Raw genomic sequence first — 26137 nt, 5'->3', positions numbered from 1 at the left:
CCATCTCACGGACCTGCTCCTGTACACGCACTGTGTCCATCTAGAGACTCGCTCCTGTACACGCACTGTGTCCATCTGAGGGGCCTGCTCCTGTACACGCACTGTGTCCATCTCACGGACCTGCTCCTGTACACGCACTCTGTCCATCTAAGGAGCCTGCTTCTTTGTCCCAAAACTCTCTACTGCAAACGACTGGAGTGAAACACCCAGGTCAGGCAGAACTCAGCAGTCAGCACCCCGATTCGTGCTCTGCCGCGTCCCACCACAGCCAGCTCCTGCACAGCCCGTCCCCTCAGGTCGGGTTGTCCTGGCTGCCCGGACGGGTTCTCACCTAGTCCGTCTTGCTGAACCCACTGGAAAATCTCTGAGGACAAATACTGTGTTGTGAACGAACTTCTGTCTCCAAGACAGCACGAGGCCCGGGAACCAGCACCTCTGAGCGTGCTCACACCAGCCTCCCGCTTTCGCCGCTGCTTTCTCAGGCCTCAGAAACCACAGCTTCTGCAACACCTGATGTGCTGGATGCCAACAGGAGTCTACTTCTGTTCTTTCTGTAAATAAGTTTAAGTTCATGTGAAAGCAAAGGCCAGCTGGTAAAAGCAACAGTTCAGCAGAAGCCAGAGACCCGCTCTGCCTGCGAGTGCAGGACCGTCTGAAACCGAACCCTGAATTTATGACCCTCCAAATACGACCCTCGCCTCCACCCGCCAGCACCTGGCCTCCAGCAGGGCCTCACGCAAGAACCTCAGTGGGCCGTCCTGGCTAACATCCTCGGTGAACACCGCAGCGGTCTCTGGAGGAACTGGCTCTTTTTGACAATTGGCAATAACAATTCTCGTTCCAGCTGCCTCTCCCAGCGCCACGCCTGCCAGGCGCATGGTGGGAAGGGGAGGAGGCCCAGGCCTGCCCACCCGGGACTCCACTTCCTAGGACCCCGGGGAAGGTCCCGCTGGCCCCTTGGTGCAGGCAGCTAGGGCACTGCCAGGGGGAGTCTGACGGAGAAGAGCCGACCACTCCAACAGTGACTGAGCCTGCATTTTCTGGAACATTCCTGCACAGAATGGAGGAGGCTGCTTTAAGTGGCTCAGGCCCCCACCCCATGTATCTGCCCAGCCAAGGCCGCCTGACCCCACAGATGTCTGCAAGGGACGAAGAAGCCCAGCCCCCACAATCCAATTCAAGCCCCAATATTAAGATTTCAGAGCTGTTTGTTTCTCCTTCTCTTTTGAAGAACTGGCAAGAAACTGAAAAAGACTGCACAGTGCTATCATTGGGACCACAATATTGACATATAATACATTGCCTGATTCGAAAATTCTGGAACTGTGATAATTTTTTCTCTAAGTTATGCCCTTGTTTGTATTTAAGAATAGCCTTGTGCTTGCCCCTCCTGCAGGTGTTAGAGGAGGAGAAAGGGCGGGCCCGTGGGAGACTGACTGTCCTCCGCTCAGCAGCTCTTCCTGGGCGCCTGCTGCTCCAGGAGGATCCGGGTCTCCCGGGCGCTCGAAAACGGCCAACAGAGGAAGGGGGGAGGGGCAGGCAAACACGGACACGTCATGAAAAGGCCCAGAAGACGGTATGTTCAAAGGCGCAGCAGCGCTGTGTGCAAAGCAGGAAGCAGGAGCACGAAGGGCCGGAGCGCTGGGACTGTAGCTCATCCCTGTGGCCCGGACCACCGGTATGGGCCAGGGAGGTGGAACCAGCTGATGCTACGTCGCCCGACAGTGCAGGCGCAGCGCCCAGACAGGACTCCACACCAGGGTCTCTGGACGCTGGGCTCCCCGACGGCGGGACCACGGGAGCCAAGAGCTCCACCTCAACGCGTAGCACGCGGCGACTGATTCAGGGGCGTGAGGGGACTTCCCGTGGACGCCTGAAGAGCCACGCGTGCGGCGACCCGCGGCCTGGGCAAGTCGCCCGGACGCCCGTCTTCTTTAGACCACGAGGCGGAGCGCATGGCTGCCCCGGGGCTGGGAGCGCAGGCGGGTCAGGATGCTGCCCTCGAAGGCGCCTCGGCCTGTCCGTCACCAAGCTCTCCCCTGCCACCTGCCGAGGTGAGGCCGCCCTACCTGCCGGCCAGCCCTGCACGAGCTGAGGGCCACCTTTTACCACAATTTCCTAACGGGAAGTGCAGTTTAAAGAGCCGCGCGTCACAGAAGCTGCAAAAAGGCTCCTTTCCTATTTCACAGGACAGCCCAGCAGAGCAGCGGCGGTCCTTTCCGGACCATCACTCTTTCGTCAGCACTCACTGGGCCCCAAAGCGGGGTCAGGGGTCACGCTGTGTCCCCAGAGCGATCCCCCTGAGCCAGGCCGTGACCCCGGAAACTGGAAACCCAGCTCTGCACGTACCTCCTGGTCGCTGCCGCGGTCACCACCCCAGACTGCTGGTCACCATCCTAACCTGCCGGTCAGCACCCCAACCTGCCGGTCACCACCCCAACCTGCCGGTCACCACCCCAGACTGCCGGTCACCATCTCAACCTGCCGGTCACCATCCTAACCTGCCGGTCAGCACCCCAACCTGCCAGTCACCATCTCAACCTGCCGGTCACCACCCCAACCTGCCGATCACCACCCCAGACTGCCGGTCAGCATCTCAACCTGCCGGTCACCATCCCAGACTGCCGGTCAGCATCCCAGATTGCCGGTCACCACCCCAGACTGCCGGTCACCATCCTAACCTGCCGGTCACCATCCTAACCTGCCGGTCACCACCCCAGACTGCCGGTCACCATCCTAACCTGCCGGTCACCATCTCAACCTGCCGGTCACCACCCCAGACTGCCGGTCACCATCCTAACCTGCCGGTCAGCACCCCAACCTGCCGGTCACCACCCCAGACTGCCGGTCACCACCCCAGACTGCCGGTCAGCATCCCAGACTGCCGGTCACCTCCCCAGACTGTCGGTCACCACCCCAGACTGCCGGTCAGCATCCCAACCTGCCAGTCACCTCCCCAGACTGCCGGTCACCATCCCAGACTGCCGGTCAGCATCCCAGACTGCCGGTCACCACCCCAGACTGCCGGTCAGCACCCCAACCTGCCGGTCACCATCCCAGACTGCCGGTCACCACCCCAACCTGCCGGTCACCACCACAGACTGCCGGTCACCACCCCAACCTGCCTGTCACCATCCCAGACTGCCGGTCACCACCCCAGACTGCCGGTCACCACCCCAGACTGCCGGTCATCACCCCAGACTGCCGGTCACCACCCCAGACTGCCGGTCACCACCCCAGACTGCCGGTCATCACCCCAGACTGCCGGTCACCACCCCAGACTGCCAACACCACAGTGTGCCTGGGCGCCGCCCACAGGAAAGCCCTCGCAGACACTCCCAGGGGAGGCCTCGCCAGGGCAGCACCAGGGCTACTCCCGCCGCCCTGCCCCAGGCCACGCGGCCCTGGTGGTGGAGCTGCCAGGGACATGTCCTCCCCACGGGGCCAACGTGCCCTGCAGTCCTCGGGGAGGCTGCCAGCCGGCGAGCAGGCGGTTCTCAGGGAGCAAAGGGCGGGTGGGGGAGGCGGCACCTCCCGTGGGCTCCTCAGTGCGCAGAGGCCAGGGTCTCCCAGCCTCCGGTCACCCAGGGACCGGCATCACCACAGGGACAGCCCCAGGTCCCGACGTCGGCCAGTCCTAAGGGGGCGCCGTGCCCAGCCTTGCCTTCCCCACTTCTGACCCACGTGGAGCTGCCGGGGAGCTGTGGCCCCTGCTCTTGGGGCAGTAAGTAGGAGCGTCTCCCTCCCATTTACACCCACAGCACTCACACCTGCGCCCACCTGGAGTGCACCCTGGACACCCGGACCCAGGTCCACCGCCCGGGCCGTGACTCGGGGCCAGTCCTGCGCCACTTGCTGCCTCGGTTTCCTCACCTGTAAAGGGCGTCGGAGCAGCACCTCTCCTCAGGGTGTTTCCAACGACGACAGGAAACAGTCTGTCTACAGAGCAGGAGGCTGAGCACGTGGGCGGAGAGGAGCCCCCAGGTCTGCCCGCCAGCCACCCAGGTCCTGGTCCGGGGCAGGCGCTGGAGCGTGGGCACCACTGGTCTCTGCAGTCCTGAGGCTCATTCAATACATGTCAATCCCCCCCACCCCCCCCCGGCTAGTCCACAGCCCCGTTTTGTGATGAGGCTCTGAGTGACGAGCTGGCGAGACAGCAGCAGTGAAGCCATGGTGGCCCTGTCCCCGCGAACGCCCGGGTCCCGCTGCACAAGCCCGTCCGCACCTCGCTTTCTGAGGGTCTGCAGGCTCAGAAACAGTAAACGCCCAAACAAAAGAGCTCCACAGACAAACATGTTTGGGAAACACTGTTAAAAACCACCCGACAGGTTCCCAGCCAGAGCCGTTCCTGCGTGGAGGAGCTCAGGGGAGAGTGGCGGGGAACCCACTTTGGGAACTGCTGTTGCAACCCAGAAGAGAATGTGGAAGCACTTAGAGGCCAGGGAGTGGCCAGCATCGATGTCCCCACACCACCAATGCTTTCTAGTTCCGCACAGGCACTAAGAGGATCTGTGAGGGAGTGGCCAGAGAGGGTTCCACCCTCTGCCACGGTCCGGCACCCCCAGAGCCTGAAGCAGCCTCCCTGCGAAATGAAAGGCATTCAAAATACAGAAGAACAGCACCAGAATCTACTTCTGGTCCCTCAGGAACTGTTTTCAACTCAGCGTATGTTCCAAACACATCTGGACTCCAAATAAAGATGCAAAACCAAGAAGCTTTACTCTACCCGCCCTCCACCACCAACCCCTCCATTTTCAAGAAAACCTAAGAACAGCCTCAATGCAAAACACCAGGAAACTAGAAACAAATCCTGGAGCCAGACCTCACCTCCACAAACCCGGGGTCTCCAGGCCTCCAGTGGCATTCCCCCAGCGCCCCAGGGCTGCTCCCTGCACAGCTGGAGCTCTCCCCACCCCCACCTCACCCCCACCCCGGCTCTCACCTCACAAAGATGACCGACAAACTGAGCAAATCTGCTTTGTTTCATTTCCCAGACTCAGGTCTTACAGGAACGGCTGCGCACAACCATGACTGTGTGCAAGAGCTGGAAGCTTAAAAAAAAAACTCCATCGGTGTTTCTGTCTCTCCCTTCTCCCTCTCCCTTCCTCTCTCTCTAAAATAAAAATCAATGAAAAAACATATTTTAGCAAGGCCCACGCAGGAAGAAACCAAGATGGCAGCATAGGTTAACGCTGGAGATTGCTGCCTCGAACAACCACTTCAAAAAACAACTAACAGATGGAGCAGACATCATCCAGAACCACAGGAAGGCTGGCTGAGTGGAAATTCTACAACTAGAAGGAAAGAGAATATCATACCCAGACTCAGAGGAGGCGCAGTGCTGAAGTGAAATACTAAGGTGTGGAGTGCACGAGGAGCGGGCTGGAGGCGGAGGGCGTGGTTGTTGTTTTCAATCGGGAGGGAGTTTCAGACTCTGAGCTCCAGATCCGGGCGAGTCTCTAGGGACCCAGACTCAAACGGGAGAAGCGGGACTGTCCGGCTTCGGTCGGAACTCGAAGGCAGCTTTCTCTCCGAGGTTTGTAGCGGTTGCTGGGACTCTGTGAGGCAGAGCCCCTAGGGAGGGTACTGAGAGCAGCCATAACTACTCGCTCTGGCTGGCCCTGTAGATCCCCGGGGACCCGCCCCGCCCAAGCCCTGCACAGAGCCATTTGCCGGATAGCCTCAGGCAAACGCTAGATTAACACCGCCCTAGAGATCCAGCACAGAAGCTCTCCCACTGCAGACACCGGACTCTCATAGCCAGTTAGCCTGGAGGTCAAATCACCCCCGGTATTGCTGACAACAATCAAGGCTTAACAAGACTGCGCACAAAGACCACTAGGGGGTGCACCAAGAAAGCATAAAAAATGCGGAGACAAAGAAACAGGACAAAACTGTCAATGGAGGGTATTGAGTTCAGAACCACACCTTTAAGGTCTCTTAAGAACTGTCTAGAAGCCGCCGATAAATGTAGTGAGATCCTCAAGAAATCTAATGAGACCCTCGAGGTTATGATAAAGAACCAACTAGAAATTAAGCATACACTGACTGAAATAACAAATACTATACAGACTCCCAACAGCAGACCAGAGGAGCGCAAGAATCAAGGCAAAGCTTTGAAATGCGAAGAAGCAAAAAACACCCAACCAGAAAAGCAAAATGAAAAAAGAATCCGAAAATATGAAGATAGTGTAAGGAGCCTCTGGGACAGCTTCAAGCGTACCAACATGAGAATTATAGGGGTGCCAGAAGATGAGAGAGAACAAGATATTGAAAACCTATTTGAAGAAATAATGACAGAAAACTTCCCTCACCTAGTGAAAGAAATAGACTTACAGGTCCAGGAAGCGCAGAGAACCCCAAACAAAAGGAATCCAAAGAGGACCACACCAAGACACATCATAATTAAAATGCCAAGAGCAAAAGACAAAGAGAGAATCTTAAAAGCAGCAAGAGAAAGAAACTCAGTTACCTACAAGGAATACCCATACGACTGTCAGCTGATTTCTCAACAGAAACTTTGAAGGCCAGAAGGGAGTGGCAAGAAATATTCAAAGTGATGAATACCAACAACCTACAACCAAGATTACTTTATCCAGCAAAGCTATCATTCAGAACTGAAGGTCAGATAAAGAGCTTCACAGATAAGGAAAAGCTAAAGGAGTTCACCACCACCAAACCAGGATTATACGAAATGCTGAAAGGTATCCTTTAAGAAGAGGAAGAAGAAGAAAAAGGTAAAAATACAAATTATGAACAACAAACATGCATCAACAAGTGACTCTAAGAATCAAGTGAATAAATAATCTGGTGATCATAATAGAATCAGGGACCTAGAAAGGGAATGGACTGACTATTCTTGGGGGGGAAGGGGTGTGGGAGATGCAGGAAGAGACTGGACAAATATCGTGCACCTATGGATGAGGACAGCAGGTGGGGAGTGAGGGCGGAGGGTGGGGCGGGAACTGGGAGGAGGGGAGTTATGGGGGGGAAAAAGAGGAACAAATGTAATAATCTGAACAATAAAGATTTAAAAAAAAAACATATTTTGAAAAGATTGCCCTGGCTGGTTTGCTCACTGGTTAGAGCGCTACCCTGCGGACTGAAGGGTCGCAGGTTCAATTCCCAGTCAAGGGCACATAAGTCAGTTGCAGGTTCCCCAGCCCCTATAAAGGGTGCATGCGGGAGGCAACCAATTGATGTGTCTCTCTCACACAGACGTTTCTCTCTCTCCCCCTCTCTCCTCCCTCCCTTCTACCCTCTCTAGTAATCAATAGGAAAAAAAAATATCCTCAAGTGAGGATTAAAAATAATAATAAGTAAAAATAAAAAGGTTGAAAATCACCAATCTAGAAAACTAAGTGAGACCAGCCAGGAAAATTCCAGGGTAAACAGATAAAGAGACAGGTTAACCCTACCAAATATTAAAATTTACGAAGCTATGGAATTACAGTCGACAGACACCGAATGATCCAGAAGTAACAGCAAACTATCATAAAATTTAATACCAATAAAAGGCTGCTTTCCCAATAACAGAAAAGGAATGACTTTTCAATAAAGAGTTTCGTTCCTCCGAGGTGAATAAAGTTGGATCTAAATTCCATGTGAATGAAAGATCTAACCAGAAAGGCTAAGTCACAAGAGCCTCCCCAAAGGATATTTTTAAAAATAATCTTGGAATGGCAAAACTCAAAATACATAAAATCAAAGCTGGTTAGTTTGACTAAATGAGCCTTTCTGCACGGAAACAAATATCATAAGCAAGTTCAAAGGACAACCTGAGAAAAAATACTTTCGCGTGACCTGGAATAGAGTTAAATATTCGCAGAAACTGGTGAAACCAGAGACAACCAACAGGAAATACGTGGAGGAGCAAACGGTTATTTCCCAGAAAAAGGAAACACAAACGTTCAGAAGACACCCAGGCTCGCGGATTTAAATAACGTGAATGCACAGAGCCAACACGGCCTCTCTGCTTCCACACTCACTGAGATTAAAACGCCTGGCAATTCTAGTGTGAGGGTTGAGAAATCTGGAAAAGCTCAAACACCCTTGCTGGGAGTATAAATTACTGCCACCTTCTGGAGGAGCAATTTGGTAGAATCTATAAAAAATTTAAAAATAAATACCTTGGACAAAAAATTCACTTCTGGAACCTGAAGCGCACACACATGCACACACACAAGAAAATAAAATATGCACCACAGATGCTCCCTGCAGCTGTTTTACGTCAGACACTAAACTCAGGAGTATCCACCCGCAGGAGACCAGCGAAATAACCCATCTGCAGCCAAGGGCGGGTATTAGCGAAGGTTTAGAAAATGCGGTACCTGGCATGAAAGGTGTATGGGACCTAATGTATGTGAAGCAGGGAACCTCGGTTCAGTACATACACTCTCACTGCACTGCAAACGGGTCTAGGATGTGATAGCATGATGACCCTTGACATCAGCTCAGTGACGGAAGCCAGACACAAAGGCCGCTTAGTGTATGCATGGTGCTATTTATATGAAATGCCCAGTACAGGCCAATCTAGAGAGACAGAAAGATCAGTGGGTGTCAGAGGCTGGGGAGGGGGCAGGGGGAGTGACTGCTAATGTAGGGGGTTTGCTTTGGGCGGGACAGAATGTTTTGCATCTAGACATAATGGTTACACAACACTGTAAATATACAAAACGCCACAAACTGTGCACTTTAAAATGGTTAATTTTATGTCATGTGATTTTTACCAAAATTTTTTTACATCCTATATAATAAAAGGCTAATATGCAAATCAACCAAAAGGCAGAATGACTGGTCACTATGATGCGCACTGACCACCAGGGGGCAGACATTCAATGCAGGAGCTGCCCCCTGGTGGTCAGTGCGCTCCCACAGCAGGAGCACCGCTCAGCCAGAAGCCGGGCTCACAGCAGCACTAGGGATGTCCCACTGACAGCTTAGGCCAGCTCCCCTAAGCCAGCAGTGGGACATCCCCTGAGGGCTTCCAGACTGCGAGAGGGCACAGGCCGGGCTGAGGGGCCCCCCTGAGTGCACGAATGTCGTGCACCAGGCCTCTAGTAAACAAATAAAGGAGATGCACAGACAAGCATGCATGCCTAGAAAATGTCTGGAATGAAGGATATGGCTTGCCAGCCAGGTTTATCCACAACCTCCGGGGGAGGCCTGAGTGCGAGACAGGGGAGAAGTAAGAGGTGCTTTTCGTTTTACACCCTTCTGTTTTGTTGTTTTTTCAAATCATTGCATGTTACTACGTTTTTTGGTTTTGTTTCATTTTTCTTGATTTTTACTTAAGTAATAAATACATTAGCCTGATAAAAAATTAAAATATGCCCTGACCGGTTTGGCTCAGTGGATAGAGCCTCGGCCTGAGGACTCAAGGGTCCTAGGTTCAATTCCAGTCAAGGGCATGTACCTTGGTTGCGGGCACATCCCCAGTAGGGAGTGTGCAGGAGGCAGCTGATCGATGTTTCTATCTCATCGATGTTTTTAACTCTCTATCCCTCTCCCCTCCTCCCTGTAAAAAAAATCAATAAAATATAGAAAACCAAGATGGCGGCATAGGTAAACACCAGAGTTAGCTGCCTCAAACAACCACTTCACAAATACAACTAAAAGACGGAACGGACATCGCCCAGAACCACAGGAAGACTGGCTGAGGGGAAATTCTTCAACTAGAAGGAAAGAGAACAGCATACGAGACTCAGAGGAGGCGCAGTGCGGAAAATACTAAGGTGCGGAGGTGCACGCGGAGCGGGCTGGTAGCTGAGGGCGCGGTTGTCGTTTTCAATCAGGAGGGAGTCTCAGATTCTGAGCTCCAGTTCTGGGCGAGTCTCTAGGGACCCAGACTCAAACGGGAGAAGCGGGACTGTCTGGCTTTGGTCGGAACTCGAAGGCAGCTTTCTCTCCGAGGTTTGCAGCAGTTGCTGGGACTCTGAGAGGCAGAGCCTCTGGGGACGGAACTGAGAGCAGCCATAACTGCTCGCTCCGCCTGCCCTGTTGATCCCCTGGGACCCGCCCCGCCCAAGCCCTGCACAGAGCCATTTGCCAGATAGCCTCAGGCAAAGGCTAGATTATTAGCACCTCCCTAGAGGACAGAAGTTTTCCCACTGCGGACACAGCTGATTCTCACAGCCAGTTGGCCTGGAGGTCAAATCCCCCTAGTATTAACTACAACAATCAAGGCTTAACTACAACAAGACTGTGCACAAAGACCACTAGGGGGTGCACCAAGAAAGCATAAAAAATGCGGAGACAAAGAAACAGGACAAAACTGTCAATGGAGTATATTGAGTTCATAACCACACTTTTAAGGTCTCTCAAGAACTGTCTAGAAGCCGCCGATAAAGTTATTGAGATCCTCAAGAAATCTAATGAGACCCTTGATGTTGTGACAAAGAACCAACTAGAAATTAAGCATACACTGACTGAAATAACTAATATTATACAGACTCCCAACAGCAGACCAGAGGAGCGCAAGAATCAAGTCAAAGATTTGAAATGTGAAGAAGCAAAAAACACCCAACCAGAAAAGCAAAATGAAAAAAGAATCCGAAAATACGAGGATAGTGTAAGGAGCCTCTGGGACAGCTTCAAGCGTACCAACATGAGAATTATAGGGGTGCCAGAAGATGAGAGAGAACAAGATATTGAAAACCTATTTGAAGAAATAATGACAGAAAACTTCCCCCACCTGGTGAAAGAAAGAGAGTTACAAGTCCAGGAAGCACAGAGAACCCCAAACAAAAGGAATCCAAAGAGGACCACACCAAGACACATCATAATTAAAATGCCAAGAGCAAAAGACAAAGAGAGAATCTTAAAAGCAGCAAGAGAAAGAAACTCAGTTACCTACAAGGGAATACCCATACGACTGTCAGCTGATTTCTCAACAGAAACTTTGCAGGCCAGAAGGGAGTGGCAAGAAATATTCAAAGTGATGAATGCCAAGAACCTACAACCAAGATTACTTTATCCAGCAAAGCTATCATTCAGAATTGAAGGTCAGATAAAGAGCTTCACAGATAAGGAAAAGCTAAAGGAGTTCATCACCACCAAACCAGTATTATATGAAATGCTGAAAGGTATCCTTTAAGAAAAGGAAGAAGAAGAAAAAGGTAAAGATACTAATTATGAACAACAAATATGCATCTATCAACAAGTGAATCTAAGAATCAAGTGAATAAATAATCTGATGAACAGAATGAACTGGTGATTATAATAGAATCAGGGACATAGAAAGGGAATGGACTCACTATTCTTGGTGGGGAAAGGGGTGTGGGAGATGTGGGAAGAGACTGGACAAAAATTGTGCACCTAGGGATGAGGACAGTGGGGGGTAAGGGCAGAGGGTGGGGTGGGAACTGGGTGGAGGGGAGCTATGGGGGGAAAAAAAGAGGAACAAATGTAATAATCTGAACAATAAAGATTTACTAAAAAAAAAAAAAATTAAAATATTACAGACAAAGCTAAATGAAGTGTCTTTGATCACACCCAGTGCTAGGCGGGGCCTCTTGGAAGTATTTGCCTACAAAAAAAAAACAAAAACAAAAAAAAACAAACAACCCAGAAAGTATATAGTATTGTTTTGTGTGCATTTTCACATAATAAATTTTAAGTAAATGCTTGCATTTATAAATAGGTTATTGAGCCCAAGACAAAGCTCCCTTAGTACCGTGAGGACCCACCCCCACCACCCAACACACACTCCAACACTCATGGCATTTTTAAAAAATTAATCCTGGGCAGATCAACTTATATCCACACTTAGCATTCATTCTTTCTTTTTCTTTTGTTTTCTGTTAGCCTGGCTTTTAGACCCCATGAAAATTTTTGCTACTCAACTAGAAAAAAAACTGGACTATTTTGGGTTTTATTATTATTATTAAAAAAGAAAGAAAAAGAAGTGGACTTAGTTTAGCAAAGCAAGAAAAAAAAAGTAGGTGAACCTTATTTGAACTCTGAAAACACTTGTATAATTAGAGGTAATTATGCCTGAGTCTGCCTTGTGAAACAATGGATTTCCCTTCTTGCAAAATAAATGATAATGACATACTGAATTTTGCAAATAATGAAGGAAAATAGTATACTTTGAAATAGCTGGCTGAAGCTTACCTACAAAACAACTACATGTTGGGCCATTATTGATGCAACAGAAGGTTGTGTCTGTGGACCCTAGAAAGAAGGTATCTACTAAAAGGGACGCCTGGTGGCTAACTGAGCTCACATTTTTAAAACAGAGCCTAGCAGCCGCTTCTACACAGGGCCTCTGGCAAACCACACTTGAGGGAGAAGCCACTGAACTGCCCTCCCACAGTGTGCGCCTGCCGCTGAGCCAGCCCTGTAAAGGAGTTCCTGAAACTACATTTTAACCAATAGGAGGAAAGCTTTCCCTGTCCAGAGCTATGCACCGATAGCCCCATCAGCATCTTCACTCACCAATCACAGCAGCTCCATCCTGACCAATCAGAACAGTGCTCTTGAACCAATCAAGCTATGAGGATTAGGAGTCCTCATTTGCATAAGGATGGGCCAATCAGGGACCAGCCCCTTTGGCTCAGAGAGCATCCCATCCCTTTCCACCAAGGACTGAGGACTGTGTTTCCCCTGCTGGAGCTGAAACACCTAAGCCAGGGGAGCAGAGCAGAGCTGTTTGCTGGAGGGAGCCTTGCCCTAGGGCTGCCCCATAGCTGTGCTGCTTTGTAATTGAGCTGTTTGCACGGAAGAGTTTCCTGCTATACCTGGCACTGCACCCCAAATTGGGGTTTCCCATTGGCACTGAATTGGCACCAACATCCATCTGTTGACATATCAGAATCACCATATCGTTGTGATCCAAACCATCCAGTCAGTTCTGAGAACCAGTTGGGTGCACGCTGACACCCATATATGCTAGTGTACCCACTCCTAACTCTTCCCTCTGCGTGACCCATGTACACCCCACTCTCCAGCATCCAAAGGTGCCTGCACTAGCAGCCTCTCCTATGAGCAGCTGGCCACGCTCCCTGCCCCCATATCCACAAAAGCTCCCCTAGGCCAGCCCGGGTCAATGCTTTTTTCTGTCCATGGGAACCTGCGGCTGGTAGAGAGCTATGCCTAGGCTTGGAAACACGGTAGAAGTGAAGGAAGTGCCAAGGACAGAAAAATACACTTCCCTAGCCAGCCCTCGGGAGCCTGCTTCCTCTCCAAGTAGCACTTCCCCGGCCTCCCACTGTGCGGGCCTTCCAGGAGCCCAGTGGCCTCCTGCTTCAAAGGCCCCCAGACCAGGTAAATGAACAGGCTGACAGCCCACAATCCCAGCTCCCAAACATGTCTGCTCTCCTTGGGTTTTCTTTCTGTTGTTCCCCAGGCTTCCCTGAGGGAAACGAGGCTGGGTGGAGCCTGGCATCTTGGAGCTCCCTCACAGAGGGGCCACCTCACTTGCTCTGAGGCTCAACTCCCCCCCGGAGAGGCTGGCAATCAGCGGGAGGAAGGTGGAGAGGCAGATGGGTGGCTGACCAATGACCCTTGAAGAGAAGGCCTGGAAAGGGGGCCGGCGGCACAGAAGTGCCCAGAGGCCACCCAGGGCTGGCCAGCGCGGTTCACAGCAGCACCGCCAGCCCAAAGCTCTCCCGGGGGAAGGACACCCTCTGATGCCAAGCTCTCCAGGATGGACTCTCCATGCCGGACCGTGGGCGCACAGAGAGCTCTCCCAGCCCTGGGCCCAGCCCGTTAGCTACACACAAGTCCCAGAAGGGGTGATGTGTGTAGAAGGTAGAAGGGGTTAGCAGTGGAACCTTTTTTTATCAAATTCCTTTGCAGATGCTCCAAAAATAAAATCAATAGAAAAAAATACAAAAAACAAAACCAAAAGGGAAGCATGGACAACAGACCAGTGTAGATCAAGTTGCCAACAGCGCTTGTAGCTTGTAGAAGTCCTGCTGTGAACCGTTCACCAATCAAGTCCATGGTCAGGACTCAAGCCTGATATAATTAGAGGTGACTTCCCACTGCTTTTGGAACCTGCCTCTTCAACCAGCCACAAAGCCGTTTCCACAGCTGGCATCCCGGAAATGTCAACTGGTCACTGTTGCCAAGATAATCCTTGATGTGAGACCTCATTTCAATAAAGGAGAGGTCTCTGCTGCGAAAGCCTCCTTTTCAGAGTCCAGTAAGGTCGTCTTTTTCCTACAGATGTCTTAGAAATGAGCTCAACAGTGTTTTTAACCTTCCCTGTCGTTTTTGCCTTTTCAGACTGCTCATTTTAGCAAAGGCTATGAAAGGAGCCGCACTTTTCCCTGCTTGAGAAATGTCTCACTGCTCTGAGTGTGTTTTTCATTGTTGCTTTCATTACAAAATGAGTCAATAAAGTTGCCTTGCTCTGACCTTTTAAAAAAAGAAAAAGAAAAAGAATACCTGATTAGCATGCATGTAAGTATGAGTCAGCTAGGGCTGCCTTCACAAAGCACCACAGCCAAGACAGCTTAAACGACGGCCACTTCATGCCCTGGTTCTGAAGCTGGAAGTCGGAGATCAGGGGCAGGACTGGTTTCTCCTGAGACCTCCCTCCTTGCTTGCAGGCGGCCTTCTGTGGCCTCACATCGTCTTCCCTCGGTGCGTGCCAGGCCCTGTGTCCATTTCCCCCTTTCTGTGAGGACACAGTCAAACTGGATCAGGGTCCCCAGTGACCTCGTCTTAACGTGTAAAGACCTGTCCGAGTAAGGTCACGTTCTGAAGTACCGGGAGTTAGGGCTCTAACGTATCTTTCCTGGAGGAAGGAAACACAATTCAGTCTATAACAGTATCATATTCTCTTCCTAAAAAGTCAGTAAGTACGCCTGGCCGGTGTGGCTCAGTGGTTGAGCCCTGTCCCAGGCACCAAGAGGTCATCTGTTTGATTCCCTGTCAGGGCCCAGGCTCAGGCTGCAGGCTCGATCCCCGGCCAATCATTGTTTCTCTCATCATTGAGTTTCTATCTCTCTACCCCTCCCTCTACCTTTCTCTCTGAAATCAATAAAAAACAAATTTTTTCATAGTCATTAAGTAATGACTTAAGCCATAAAAACTTGAAACTGTAAATTCAGGGTGGTTTTTAAAATTCTTTTCCAGTTTTACTGGGATATAATTGATGTATATCACTGATAAGCTTAACATGTACCGCACAACAGTTTGAATTACATATATTGTGAAATGATTACCACAGTACATTGAGTTAGCATCCATCATCTCATAGAGATACAATAAAAAGAAAAATCAAATAAAGAAAACCATTTTCCCTGTCATGAGAACTCTTAGGATTAACTCTCTTAACAACTTTCCAGCTACCACAGCAGTGCTAACAGTCATCATGTTGTGTATTGCATTGTTAGTACCTAGCTTATAAATAAAAGCTTGTACCTTTACCATACCATATTATATTAGTTTCAGGTATATAACATAGTGGTTCAGGGTTTATATGTCTTATAAAGTGGTCACCATCAGTCAATAATATCTAATAACTGTGTGACTATATTCCCTGTGCTGTTCATTACATACCAGTGACTTATTTTATAACTGGAAGTTTTCACATCTTCATCTCCTTCCCCTCTTCCATCCATTTACCCAAGCCCCTCCCCTCTGGCACATCAGTTTGTTCTCTGTATCTTCATATCTATGAAACTGTAAATTCTGAAAGGCGGCTCCAATCATATTTCCACCTCAACATCCTCTTAACTCTCTCCCGTATGCTGCTTTAGGTATCTCCACAGAAATGGGCGAGGAGGTGGGACTGTTTAGATCAATCCTGTGCAACACATATCCTTCTGCAACCTTCTCCCCACCCTAAATCTCTTTGACATTTCCCTCTGGTGGCATCCACAGGTCTCCAAATTCATTTAGTTGTTGCATAATAATCCATAGTTGAGACGGAGCCGGTTAGGGTTCCCTTTAAAAGACAGACCACTGCTTCCAGTTTCGCACCATTAGAAACAGTGCAGCAGGGAGCAGCATGCCCCCGGGCACATATGCTGTTTTCAGAGCAGGCAACGGAATATGTGTTTTTAAATGTTAACAGACAATGTCACACCGCAATGCTGTGCTCCCCACATCACCCTGACACATGCCTCCTCCTCCACTTAGCTTGCCGTCAAAACTCAGAACACTGGTGTTACTCTATTATAATTTGCACTTTCTTAAATCCTAATAAGCCCAAACTCTTTTCCTCAATGTTTGCCCTTTTGTACTTTTTGTTCTGCAAACTGCCTGCTTTACCCTGTGCCCCTCTTTTAATTGGGGCACTTATTTTTGTTATTCATATTATGAATTATTTACAAAGCCCCTTCATCTGTCTTGTATGCTGTGAACACATTCTCTCCATCCGTCGATCTGAATTTCCAAGGGGGATGCCAAACCCTCCACAGGGAGCACAAACCCGAGTCTTTTGTTGCTGCAAAGGGGGAGGGGCAGCACGCACCAAGGGGGAGGGGCAGCACGCACCTGAAAGCTAACATGCCTTCCTCCCTCCCTTTCTACCCCTCAGGACCCCTGGTTTTAATAAGTCCAGGGCCCCGAGAATGGTGGAGAATGACCCCTCCACGGGCCACTGCAGAACACTTCTCGTGGGGGTGGCGGAGGCAGTAGAGCACACCCGGAAAGAGGGGGTCGGAATAAAGAGACCTGGAAGAGCTGGATTAGGTCGAGCTCTATGGGACCCTCTTATGCAGCCCTTCAGCCCTCCTGCAAGTGGGGGAGGGTCCCTGGGCCTCCGCACCTGCTGGAATGTGGAGCCCAGGCCCAAGGGAAAACCCAGGGTCTGACTGAAGGCTGTTCTGGCAATAAAAACCAAGGTTGGTGGGTGCACCTGGCCTCCCACTGCCCTGAAGGAAGCAGTGTGAAAGGCAGGCAGGCCTGGGGGTCCGGCACCCTTGCCTATGAGGCCTGTGAGAACAGCATTGCGCTTTTGTGGAAACCAGTTCTTCCCCCTCGTGCTGCAGCGTTTCCAGGTAAAACATGGCGGCTGCCTAGGTCTCACACGTGGGCCAGGGGATGGTGCAGCCCTATCGGGCCTGGTGTCCGCTGAGGCTGGGGAAGCAGCACCACTCTACCTTCACATCCACGTGACGTCTTCCAGAAGAAAAGGCAAAGATGTGTGAGAAGTCCCGGTGACCCAGACACGAGATTAAGATCCATGATTCTGAGTCCCGTCCCTCAAATGCTGTCTGTCCTCAGAGACATGCGGACCCCACCCTCCCCATCCCTGTGTGAGGTCTGACACCATTTCCAATAAAAGTATAACCATGTGAGTCTTTCTTCTAAGAGAATTCACTAAACTCTATTATTGACTCCACTGGCTACAGTCACACATTTGTACCATTCAACACTTTAAGTTCTTTACTTTAAAACTAGGGGCCCAGCGCACGAAATCGCGTGAGACCCAGGACCAGAGTCCCGCGGGAGGTGGGACCCAGAAACCCCTCGCCCCGTCTTTATTCTGCACTCTCTCAGAGGAGACTGCAGAGGTCACGCCCTTCCCCCCCGGAACACCTGGGTGCACTTCCTAAGAGCAAGAACCTGCTCAGCAGAACCTCTGTGCAAAGAATACACGCAGGAGCGTAAACTTGGAGACGCTTTTGCATAACATGCGTCCACATGCAGCTTTACCGGAGGCTCCAATGATGCCATCGGCGAGTCCTCAACGGAGCACAGGCCCTCCTGGAATCCCACTCTGCACAAAGGGAGATGGAGGCAACTAGAAAAAGCCTCAGCCCATTTTTTTTAAATAACCCAACAGGAGACAACAAGACCTAGGTGTCGTTGGGATAGGCTGTAAACTCCACAGTACTCAGCCAATGAGGAACGATAGGAGGGACTCACGGGCAATAGGATCAATATCGCCTTGCCACCTAACAGGATAAGATCACCTTGTGCCTGTCACCAAAGACACCCATTCTCGAGACTATATTATTAAACGTCTCATTTTCGCCATATTTCCTGTCTCCAAGTCCATCCTTTGAATTCAGACAGGTGAGTATTTCCTCACACATACCTAAATTGTAGGTTCAATCCAGCTGATCAATGTGTCTCTCACATCAATGTTTCTCTCTCTCTCTCTCTCTCTCTCTCTCTCTCTCTCTCTCTCTCTCTCTCCCTCCCTCCCTCCCTCCCTCTCCCTCAATCTCTCAATCTCTCAATCTCTCAATCTCTTCCCTCTAAAATCAACATATTCTAAGGAAAGGGAAGAGGGAGGGGGGAGGGGGAACGGGAGGGGGAAGAAGCGCCTCCACCTAGGCCTGCTGGTTTGTGTCGCCATGAGCAGCGGTCGCCAACCGTTCGGACTTCACGGACCACCCGTGCTCCACGGACCACCGGTCGGCAACCGCTAACCACAAGAGTCTGCTTCCGCAGTTACCATTAGCTTCTTCACTCTCAGGCTCCTAGGACCCTTCTTTTACCTCTATGACCTGTTTCCTAAGCCCACTTCTTTTATGAATTACTTTTTATATCTCTGTGATTTGCCCAGTAAATGTCCTCTTAGAGTTTGGGCCTTGGCTTTGAATTCTTTCCTAGCCAGACCTGTTAATTAAAAACAAAATAAATCCGTTGCATTGCTTGCTATACATTAACAAAGAACGATCTGAAAAGGAAATTGAGAAAACATTTCCACTCACAATAACATCAAAAAGAAGAATATACCTAGGAACAAATCTAATGAAGTGGGTGAGAGATCTGTACACTGAAAACTACAAAACACTGAGAGAAAGTAAAGGTCTAAATGCACAGACATCATGTTTGTGGGCGAGAAGACTTGTGAAGATGCCCGTACTATGCAAAGCCATCGACAGGTTCAGTGCCATCCTTACCAAAATCCCAATGACGTTTCTGCAGATATAGAAAATCCTCCCTAACATTCATATGGCGTTTTAAGGGCTCCCAAATAGTCAAAACAACCTAGAAAAAGAAAAAGTTGAAGGATTCAAACTTCTGATTTCAAAACATACCTCACAAAGCTACAGTAATCAAAAAAGTGGCATAAGGACAGACACACAGACCACTGCAATAGCGAGCCCACGGATAATCGGTACATCTGTGGCAAATGACAAAGGTGCTGAAACAAGTCAAGGAAGATAGAACAGTCTTTTCAACAAAGGATGCTGGGAAAACTGGACATCCACATGCAAAAGAATGACGTTGGATCCTTACCTAACACCATATACAAAAATTAACTCAAAATAAACTAAGGACCTAAACACAAGAGCTAAAACTATGAAACTTTTAGAAGAAAACAGGGTGGGGGGGGGGGGGCAGGGAGGCACTTCATGAGTTTGGACTTAGTAATTATTTCTTGGATGTGACACCAAAAGCACAGATAAAACAAGAAAATAATAGGTAAATTGGATTCATTAAAATTAAATACTTTTTGTGCATCAAAGGACATTATCAACAGAGTGGAAAAGCAGCCCACAGAAAATATGTATAAATCATTTATCTAATAAGGAGTTAATATCCAGAATATATAGAAGTCCTATAACTCAACCAAAAATATCTGATTTAAAAATGGGCAAAGGATCTGGAGACACTTCTCCAAGAATATATACAAACTAGAGGCCTGGTGTACGAATTCTTGCATGGGTGGGGTCCCTCGGCCTAGCCAGCAATCGAGGCTGATCAGGGGCGGTCAGCCTGCCACAGGGAGGGACCGCTGGAGGTTGGCCCCAACAGCAAGCTAACCAACAGCCAATTCCCTAAGGAATCAGGCTCCCTCCTCCCTTCTGTCTGGGTCCGGGGTGCGGGTGAACCAGATTCGGGGCTGTCAGGGCCCCAGCAGTAAGGTCTGGGTCAGCGCGCATCATAGCTACCGGCCAGTCGTCTGATCGCTCCAGGCATTCCAGTCGTTCCGGTTGTTTGGTCATAATGGTTGCTTAGACTTTTATATATATATAGTTGGTCACGAAATACATACAGCTGATGCAAAAAGATGCTCAACATCACTCGTCACTAAAGAAATGCAAATCAAAACCACAATGAGATAGCACCTCACACTCACTGTGGCTGTTATCAATAACACAGAAAATAACAAGTGTTGGCAGTATGGTGGCTCCTCAAAAAATTAAAAATAGCCCTGATCGGTTTGGCTCAGTGGATAGAGCATCAGCCTGCGGACTCAAGGGTCCCAGGTTCGATTCCGGTCAAGGGCATGTACCTTGGTTGCAGGCACATCCCCAGTGGGGGGTGTGCAGGAGGAGGCTGGTCGATGTTTCTCTCTCATCGATGTTTCTAACTCTGTATCCCTCTCCCTTCCTCTCCGTAAAAAAATCAATAAAATATATTTTTTAAAAATTAAAAATAGAATTACCATATAATCCAGCAATTTTACTTCTGTGTGTATACCCAAAAGACTGAAAGCAGGATTCAAACAGACACCTTATAACAGCATTACTCACAATACCCAAAAGGTGGAAACAGTCCAAACATCTGCCAACAGACGGAAAACAAAATGTGCTACACATATGGTGTGTGAGAGATGTGTGTACTCACACAATGGAATACTATTCAGCCTTTAACAAGTTAAGGACTGACACATGCTACAGCATAGATGAACCCTGGAAACGCTATGCTAAGGGAAAGCCAGGCACAAATGAGCAAATACAGTGTGACTCCACTCTCTCTGAGGTGCCCAGAGTAGTCAAACTCACACAGACAGAAAATGGCGGCGGGGGGGGGGGGTGGGGGGGGGTGCCGTGGGTCAGGGGAGAGGGACTAGGAATTCGTGTTTAACGGGGACAGTTTCAGTTTGGGAAGAAGAGAAAAGTTCTGGAGACGGTTGTGGAGATGGTGACAGAACAACGTGAATACACTGAATGCCACTGCGTTGTGCACTTAAAAGTGGTTAGCAGGCTCTACTTACGCATACACCTAATAATGCTATCATGCATATGCACTAATGAAGATGAGCACTGACGTCACTTTCTGGTTGCTCCTTTATGTTTCTTTTTTAAAAATAAGCAGATGCACAACCAGCCATCTCTCCAATCCTGTCCTCCGCCCACCCCTCACCTCTTTAAGACAAGCACACACCTGGTCACCATCTCTTCCTATAGAATTATTGTGGTGCTCGATTTTTCACTATTTTAAATTGCTCTGGAAACCAGCCCCATGTTATAAAAGTTGATGATATGGTGATCTGGGTGCTATTTCACTGTCAGAAAGAAAATTCCCAATTTCCAAATGTTATTTCCCAATGTTCTATACGTGTCAAAAACACAAAATAACACTCTATGATTGACAGGGCTACACGGCAGACTTTACCAAGGGGGGATGTGACCCAGAAATTGTGCCGGAAGCTTCCTCGCTCCCTGCCTGCCCCCTCTAGAGTGCCATTTGTGGCTGCTCACATTCTAGATGGAACTCCTCTGTCCCCACCCAGTTCCTCAGGGACCCCCGACCCTACTCATTCCCTATAGCTCCGGTTTCCTGGCCTTGGTCATCACACCAGCAGGGCCCTCTGGTTCCACAGATCGGAGTTAATCCAGTTCATTTTTTCCTTCAAATCTCCCACAATCAACAAACAAAACTCTAAGCAAACATCAGGAAGTCCCTCCTTGCTCCCAATTTTGGGAGATGTCCCTGAAGCAACAGTGACAAGAGTGGTGGCGGACAGAGCTTCTGCAGCGATGTCAGCCAACTGCCACAGGCAACTAAAGAAATGCAACTAGTTCGTTCAGCTTAATTAACTTTAACCTAAACAGCTATATGTGCCTGGTGGCGGCCACAGTCCACCGCACAAGTCTGCAGGGAGGACTTCTACAAGTTAGCTGCAGGCTGGTTAGCTGGCCCTCCAGGAGGAGGGGGTGTGGAAACCATAGTGAGGGAGCATTTAAGGGTTGGGGAAACCCTCCCCCACTCCCGGGGACTTGAAAAAGCAGATACTTCTCCCCAGATAACATCTCAAGCTTGACAGGGTGCTTACTGAAGCTCATTCCAACGACAAAGACACACACTACCTCCCACTGGAACTTAAGACTTCGTAGGGGATAAGCCACTTATTCCAATTAGGCTAGATTTTTCTGTAATTATTTCCTTCCCTTTGGCTTTGAATATTTTTATTCTTTCAGAGATAAGTTACAAAAATAAAAAGCCAGAAATCCCAACAACGGAGCTAACCACACCAACACAATTCCCAATTTCTGAAAAGCTTTCAGAAATCTTCCAGCATTGTTCAGCAATTCCTTGGCCACTCTGTTAATATGATTGTAAGCAGATCACACCCCAGACATATTTTATGACAAATGCACATTGAACCAGCGCCATCTCACCCTTATTTCCAATTTGGCAAACTGCTCCATCAAACCAGCTGCATACACACTAGAAGGAGGAGGCTGGCGCAAACCGGTCGGTGCCGCCATCATCGACGGGCCACGCTCCTTGTTTTGCTCTGGTTTTCACTTCAGAACTCCAGCTGCCCTCCTGTGTGCTGAACTGACTCTGGTGCAGCGCTGCCATCAAACCGCCGAAACCAAGGCCCCAGGAAGGCTCCCTGGGAAGCGGTTTCCAGAACCAGTCGTTTCAGCCCAAAGAGCCCTTCATGAAAATGCTACTGGCCACACAAAACGCGGACTTCACCGCACCGAATGCGCCCTCTGCAAAGTGCTGCCCCCTCACTCTGAAACCTCTCGGGCATGGTATTCAAGGGATCCACTGGTGGTCACTGCCGTCTCCAAAAAAGGAGACACCTCAATGCCTCGAGTTAACATCTTCACTCTCTTCACCAGGCACAGTCACGGCCTGTAAGGCACCCCTCCTGCTGGAGCCACAGCAGGTAAGCCCACCTTAGTCCAGCCCTTCTCCACGTGGTAACCACCAGCTTGGGGGTGGGGCACAAGCCCCCTCCAGGTCCCCAGGAAACGGACCAGATAAACATCAAAAGGCCGCGGGCATTGGAAGCCGGTGATGAACCTGGGGGGAGGGGTAACACTTCGTAGCCCACTTTCTTTGCCCTGACTACACTTGGAATTAGTGTAATTAGAGCTCCCCGGGGCAGCACTACAGCACACAAATTTCCTGTGCCTAATCAGACTGGTGCGGGCTCTGCAGAGGAGGCCCGGCCTTTCACACCCAGTTCCATTCCAATGATAATGATGATTTTCCACATCCTGGCCTCCCCTGGAATGCATTTTAAAGGAGTGCCACTTCTCCCGCTGAAACCTGGCTTTAGGGGATTCATCTTCCCTCCCTGTCAGACAGGCTGTTCCCCTACTCCGGCATTTTCATTCCATTGATGTCAGGGAAAAGATTCCCCCAAAAAAGGTCAGGGGAAAATTCCAACTCTGCCAGGCTTACCTGTCTCCGAGGGTAAAACAAGGCAAGTCACACCCTAACAAACAATGACTTACAAGTACCAATTAGAGCTGCCCTTTAACCAAACAATAGGAGGGTTTACCAATAAAAACAGAAGTGTTACTCCAGGGTGCCTCCTAAATCTGCAGGTCACTGTCACCAAAACCTGCCCCGTAAATGAGCACTTCTGGGCCGACGCTGCTTTTTGCATGCAAAATAAGCAGAATTCGGGAGTGCTCTAACCAGCACCGCACTCATGGGAAGTTCAGCCCCACCAGCCCCCTCCAGTCACCCGCTGCTGGGCCGAGAGCTTAGACCGGATGTCGCACAGATGGGCAGTGCTCAGCCTCAGGATGGCATTCTTTATCCAGCAGACGTGAGGGTTAAACTCGCTCTCACCATTAAACACTGAAACATTTCCAACGCGCGCTGCTTCTTCGCTTGGTACACGGCCATAATAAGAAAAACATGTTGCCTTGCTGCATACATAAAAACTGTTCTTTCTCCACGAAGTCTTTCTTATTCAAGATGTTTTCATTTACTTCCAAGTGGGTCACTATCATTGTTTATTATGACCATCACGCCAGGGATCCGGGCCAGAAGTAAACACTTCACTGTCAAATGGGGAGAGGGCGACCCCGAAACCCCCCTCCCAGCTCATCCACCGAAGCGGGGAGCACAGTCCCGTCAGGGATTTGTCTGCTTGGAGCAGAGCCTTCCATGGAAAGGGAGAAAAGAACTTCTAAATCCTTTTCACATAACCTTCCCATGTTCTTACACAGTAACTTACTTTTCGTGTACAAAACACACTCAAATTATATGGATTCATCGTCACAGCAGAAAAGATGCCAAAAACCCAAATCTCCGTAATCGTAAAACTGATACATATTTTGAATATGACCATATTCTTTGAATTTTCAGATAATTCCAGGAGAGAAAGCTGTTTAAGCTTTCCTATTCCCTCCCCCAAGAGAGCCTACTATTATATTACTGGAAAAATAAAATTGCCTCCACACAGGATTCAAAAGTTAGCGAAAATGACACAGGATTGCTTCGTTCCTCAGAGATTTCTTAAACTCAACTGGAAACGAAGAAACCACGGCGCCCGAAACGCGAGCCACTTTCCTGTTCTAGTTACAACTTTGATGTAAGCAGCAGCCTCATCGCCCTTTCCCACACGCCCCCCTCCAGCCCTGAGCCCGCCCCCGCCCCCGAAAAAGCAACGGAAGCCCCCCCGCCCCGCACACTCCCGCCCCCTGGCGTCCCACGCCCCGCACCTGGCGTCCCGGAGTCGGTCCCACACCCACACCCACACCCACACCCACCCAGCCAGCAGCACCGCAAAGGAACCCCCCACTCGAAAGGGAGAAGCGTCCTGGCGGGCACAGGGATGTCTGAGCCTCAAACTGCGAATGGAGCGCGTTACTCACCAGTTCGCCGCGCGCCGCGAGCGGGGGTGTTTGAGAGACCGCAACGTTACCGCACCCGCTTCGCCCGTCCAGGGACCAGGCGTGTCCGACGGAGTCGGCATCTGCTCCGGCCCACACGCCCGGGGAGGCTGCCCAGCACGCCTGTCGGGGGACTGGCCCCGGGCGCGCAGCAGGCGCGGGAGGAGCCGAGCCCCACACGGCGGGGTCCCCGGATTCTCGCCCGCGCGGAGGAATGCGGGGTGGGGCACCGAGAGTGCGGTGGGCGACCCTGAGACCTACTTGCGTGTAAGGAGGCGGCTCAGATTTTAGGACTTAAGGCGAACTTCAGCTTGCAAACCGCCGACCCGGAGCCCTGCGCCTGCCCCAGGCCGGCAGGATACCCCGCATCCGGCCGCGCGGTGCAGGGGCCGGGTGCTCCCTGGGTCTGGACGGCAAGAGCGAGCGCACCTCCCCCTCCGGCACCCAGGCCGCTCCCTCCAGCGCCGGTGAACTCGGGGCAGGTCCTACGCGCCGCGGAGCTCCCGCGGGGCCTCCCGGGACAGGGGGTGCCCCTTGAGGACAGTGCCACCCGGGAGCCGGGCCGGTCCCTCCAGCTGTGCGCCTCGTCCCGGATCCTGGGGTGAGGCCCGAAGGTGGTCCGAGACCACCCAGGGGCCGCCGACCCCCCAGCACAGGACGCGCCGCCTCGGCCACCTCCCGGCGGTGGGGGAGGGGAAGGGGCCAACAAAAGGGAAGCCGAAGCCCCGCTCAACCGAGCGGCGGGGTCGGGAGCCCGCTTCCCGGGGCGCGGGGAGAACCTCGGGGAAGAGGCCGAGTCAGTCCGGAGAAGCACGGGCCACGTCTGAGGGCCCGGGCCGGGCCGCGTTCCCACTCTCGACCCTTGGAAACCGGCGAAGGGCTCCCCGCGGCGCCGCCGGCCTCTGGAAACACTCCGCCGGCCCGGGGCGCGCCGAGTGGAAAGCACCCGGGCGGCGGGCGGCGGGCCCGGGAGCGGAAGGGACGGGCTCAGCCAGGAGCCCCGCGGCGCACGGTCCTACCTGCGGTCCGGGGCGCGAGGAGCAGGAGCGCGGTGGCCGCCCAGACGGCCGGGGCGCACAGCAGCGGCAGCGCCGGGCCCCGGGCCATGCCGCGGGCAGTGGGGGCCGGGCGGGGGGCCGGCGCGGCGCGGGGGGCCGGGAGCCACCACCCCTGTCGGCCGCGCGTCCGTGGCCTTTCTCCGGGGCTTTTCGCAAGATGGTCCCTTTCGAGGAACTCGTGGTCGCCTCCTCTCCGGGCGCGGCGCGGGCGGACGGCAGGGCTCGGGGACGCGGGCTGGGCAGTCCGGCCGCCGGGACGAGCGCGAGGGGCGGACCGCGGGCGCGCAGGAGGCAGGGTCCCCGCTCGCCCGCCCCGATGGGCAGAGCGAGGCCCGGCAGGCG

At 51.2% G+C, this 26137-nt stretch overlaps 1 protein-coding gene across 1 annotated transcript in view; it reads right to left on the bottom strand.

The window, feature by feature from the left end:
- ROR2 (receptor tyrosine kinase like orphan receptor 2) overlaps positions 1-25844 on the bottom strand; it is a gene marked incomplete at both ends in the record, with an annotated part of 178736 nt that extends 152892 nt beyond the window's left edge. Inside the window, one exon of the mRNA XM_081104226.1 lies at positions 25757-25844. Coding sequence (XP_080960352.1) covers positions 25757-25844 — 88 coding nt within the window. The remainder of the gene's footprint in view (positions 1-25756) is intronic.
- Positions 25845-26137: the final 293 nt, after the last annotated feature.

Source organism: Myotis nattereri, assembly GCF_964212035.1.
Source record: "Myotis nattereri genome assembly, chromosome: 12".
In the NCBI taxonomy this organism is placed as follows: domain Eukaryota; kingdom Metazoa; phylum Chordata; class Mammalia; order Chiroptera; family Vespertilionidae; genus Myotis; species Myotis nattereri.
This window is presented reverse-complemented; position numbering and strand designations above follow the sequence as displayed.